The sequence below is a fragment of the Solanum verrucosum genome, unplaced genomic scaffold (genome assembly GCF_900185275.1).
Source record: "Solanum verrucosum unplaced genomic scaffold, falcon-dt-bn FXZP01000017.1, whole genome shotgun sequence".
Taxonomy (NCBI): domain Eukaryota; kingdom Viridiplantae; phylum Streptophyta; class Magnoliopsida; order Solanales; family Solanaceae; genus Solanum; species Solanum verrucosum.
In genome coordinates this window covers 215,895-219,910 of record NW_026020078.1, presented here as the reverse complement: position 1 = coordinate 219,910, position 4,016 = coordinate 215,895, and the positions used below count along the sequence as shown (strand labels likewise).

Genomic DNA, 4,016 nt, shown 5'->3' with positions numbered 1-4,016 from the left:
AAGAAATTCCTGGAGTTAGCCAAACAATGATGAGATTGAGACTATTTCCATTGTCTCTTACTGGAGAGGCAACCAACTAGTTGAATGAGATGTCGGATGACTCAATCAAGACTTGGACTGAGTTGAAGGAAGCTTTCCTGGAATGATTCTTTTCGAAATCAAAAGAGTTGCAAATGAAAGACGAGATAAGTACTCATAAGCAGCTACCAGGAGAAGTGATGTATGACACTTGGTGGAGATTCATCCAAAAGCTGAAGAAGTGCCCAAACCATGGTCTCATTGAGAGACATCTAAAACAAGCTTTCTATAGATCTTTGAATCATGTTACTAAACCTGTAGCTGATGCAGTATGTGGAGGATCATTTATGAGGAAGCCATTCTCAGAGAGCATGCAACTGATGGACGAGGTGTTGAAGAATAACAGGGCACTAGGGATGCAGAAGTAGGAGATCTTGGGTACACTTTTGAACATTCAGCTGAACAAAGGAAAGAGGAAGAAGAAAGGGATCAGGACATGGCACACATGAGGACCCAAATAGATCTACTCACGAAGCATATTATTTCAAAGTCTGAAAAGGTAAATGCTGTGGGACAGCTAAACAGGTATGAAGGTTAGGATATCGATCTAGATGAGAAGGCTAATTACCTGGGCAAACAAGGAGGTTTCCTGAAATATAACTTAAGAAACCAGGGTTACAACTCTAGAAACGCAGGTCGGAACTACTCTAGAGAAGGACAATATGATAGGCCAGCAAACAGAGAGCAGGGAAACTAGCAGAACAGAGATAGGTACATAAATGATTGCAGTGGTGTGTATGTTCCCCCAGGTAATAGAGACCGGGCAAGTGGTAGTTCCAGCGGGTCTAAATTGGAAGATATGTTGGCCAAAGTGCTCTAAAAAGTTGAATCAACTGATACAGGGGTGAAGGAGATGAAAGGTGATTTCTCCAGTATGAGTCAACTGGTAGACTCTCACACCACCTCCATCAAGCAAATTGAGCAGCAATTGAGGCAACTTTCAGCCTCATTAAATCAGAGGAAGAATGGGTCACTACCAAGTGACACGATCCAAAATCCTAAGATGGACGGGCATTGCATGGCTATCACCACCAGGAGTGGTAAGATTCTTAATGACCCAATTTCTGTAGGTAGTAAACATGAGCAGGTCTTGGAGCAAGGTGGAAGAGAAGAGGATGAAGCTGAACAAGTAGATGACTTGGATGATGTTCAACCAATAGTAAAATCAGCAGGAGCAAAAGAAAAAGAGGTTGAGGGAACTATGCCTTTACATCAGATCCTAAGACCACCTCCTTCTTTCCCTCAAAGGCGTAAAAAGAAAGCTAAGGATGGGAAATTCATGAAATTCATCACCATGCTGAGACAGCTAACAGTGAATATTCCACCAGTGGAAGCACTAAAGCAGATGCCAAGATATGCCAAGTTCATGAAAGACTTGGTCACAAAGAAAAGAGCTATAAGTATTGATTTGACTGACAATGTTCATCACTATAGTGCTATTGCTACCGGGTCTCTGGCACAAAAGAAGGAGGATCTGGGTGTATTCACCATACCGTGCATCATCAGATCAATCGAATTTGTAAAGGCATTGTGTGATTTAAGAGCCAGTATAAACTTGATGCTGCTGGCCATCTACAAGCAATTGGGGTTAGAAGTTCCTAAACCCACAACAATAAGGTTGATGATGTCAGATAGGTCAGTGAAGCGACCTGTGGGCATCCTATGTGATGTGCTCTTAAAGGTGGACACGTTCATCTTTCTAGCAGACTTCGTAATCTTGGATTATGAACTAGATTTTGAGGTTCCCATTATTTTGGGAAGACCATTTTTGGCCACTGGACGAGCATTAGTAGATGTTGAGAGAGGAGAACTGTAATTCAGACTCAACAAAGAAGAGGTAAAGTTTGATATTTACAGGTCAATGAAACAACCACATGACATGAATGTGGTGTCTGCGATAGAGGTTTTTGATAAAGAAGAGATTGAAGCAACCATTGAGGCAAGGCTGGCTGTTGAAACATTAGCAGCCGTTTTGATGAACTTTGAAGCTGATTTCCAGTCTGACTATGTAGAGACCGTGAATGCTTTGCAGGGAATGGGAGCACACGCTTATGCTCCAAAGCAACTGGACTTGGATTTGAAAAATAGGCCAAGTCCTCCAGCAAAACCATCTATTGAGGAGCCACCTGTGCTGGAACTGAAACAGTTACCCAGTCACCTGAGGTATGTATTTTTGGGACTAACAACACTTTACATGTGATTTTGGCTACAGATTTGAATGATGAACAGGTTCAAGTTGTGATCAAAGTGTTGATAAGGTACAAGAGAGCTATTAGGTGGACCATTGCTGACATCATCAGGATACCTCCAAGTATATGCACCCATAAGATCCAACTTGAGCAGGACTGTAGCCCAAGCATTGAACACTAGCGGAGGTTAAACCCTCCTAAGCAAGAGCTGGTTAAAAAGAAGATCATCAAGTGGTTAGAGGCTGGGGTGGTATACCCTATTTCTGACAGTCACTAGGTCAACCCAGTGCAATGTGTTCCCAAAAAGGGTAAACGCAAAGAATGAGTTGGTCCCACAAAGACCAGTCACTGGATGGCGAGTGTGCATGGACTACAAGAAGTTGAACAAGTGGACCTTGAAGGATCACTTCCTGATGCCATTCATTGACCAGATGCTTGGCATGTTGGCAGGACAAGGGTGGTAGTATTTCTTAGATGGATAATCTAGCTATAACTAGTTATCAATTGCTCCTGAAGATTAGGAAAAGACCACCTTTTGCATGTCCTTATGGCACCTTTGCATTTAAATGCATGCCATTTGGACAAGGTAATGCACCAACAACTTTCCAGAGGTGTATGATGTCCATCTTCTCGGACATGGTGGAGGACAGTCTGGAGGTCTTCATGGATGACTTTTCAGTGGTGGGTGACACCTTTGATGACTGTTTGTTTAATCTTAGCAGCACCCTACAGATATGTGATGAGGCTAATCAAGTGCTGAATTGGAGAAGTGTCATTTCATGGTTAAGGTAGGCATGGTCCTTGGGCACAAGGTGTCACAAAAGGGGTTAGAGGTCGACAAGGCCAAAATTGAGGTGATTAAAAAGTGGTCTCCGCCTATCTGTGTGAAGGGTGTTCAAAGTTTCTTAGTACTTGCTGGATTCTATAGGCGTTTCATCAAGGATTTCTCAAAAATTGCACACCCTATGTGCAAGCTTTTGGAGAAGGAGGTGAAATTTGTTTTTGATGAGGCATGTCTCAAAGCCTTTGAATGCCTAAAGGAGAAGCTGATTTCTGCCCTAGTGACCATTGGCCCAGATTGGGCTGAGCTGTTTGAGGTAATGTGTGATGCTAGTTGTACTGCTTTAGGAGTTGTGTTGGAGCTGACGCGCAACAAGATGTTTCATCTGATTTACTATGCTAATAAGTCACTAAATGGAGCCCAGCAAAACTACACAGTTACTAAACAGGAACTACTAGCGGTGGTGTATACTTTTGAGAATTTTAAAGCTTACTTGTTGGGTACTAGAGTGATAGTCAATACGGATCATGCAGCTTTGAGATACATCATGTCAAAGAAAGATGCCAAGCCAAGGTTGATCAGATGGGTGTTACTTCTTCAGGAGTTTGATTTTTAGGTTAAGGATAGGAAAGGTTGTGATAACCAGGTGGTTGATCACCTGTCTAGGTTGGAGGCTGAAAAGAAAGAGGAACTCGAGCTTGAAATAAATGATTCATTCCTGGATGAGCAGTTATTAGCCGCTACTCTTGATCTCATTCCTTGGTTTGCTAATTTTGCTAACTTTTTTGTTAGTGATTTGATGCCTGAGGGGCTGACATTTCAGCAAAGAAAGAGGTTCCTACATGATGTTGGTAAGTATTTCTGGGATGAACCTTATTTGTACAGGGTATGTGCTGATAATATCATTAGGCGATGCATCCCTGAAGCAGAGATGTTGCACATTCTAGAGGCATGTCACTCATCTCCAG

The 4,016-nt window shown here is 42.4% G+C and overlaps 1 protein-coding gene across 1 annotated transcript; it reads left to right on the top strand.

Annotated features, from left to right (window-relative positions):
* Positions 1–514: 514 nt before the first annotated feature.
* On the top strand, positions 515–1,894 carry LOC125824222 (uncharacterized). The gene is made up of 2 exons (XM_049503573.1): positions 515–611; positions 921–1,894. Exons 1-2 carry the CDS (start codon positions 515–517, stop codon positions 1,892–1,894), a joined length of 1,071 nt encoding a protein of 356 aa, XP_049359530.1.
* The last annotated feature ends 2,122 nt before the right edge of the window (positions 1,895–4,016 follow it).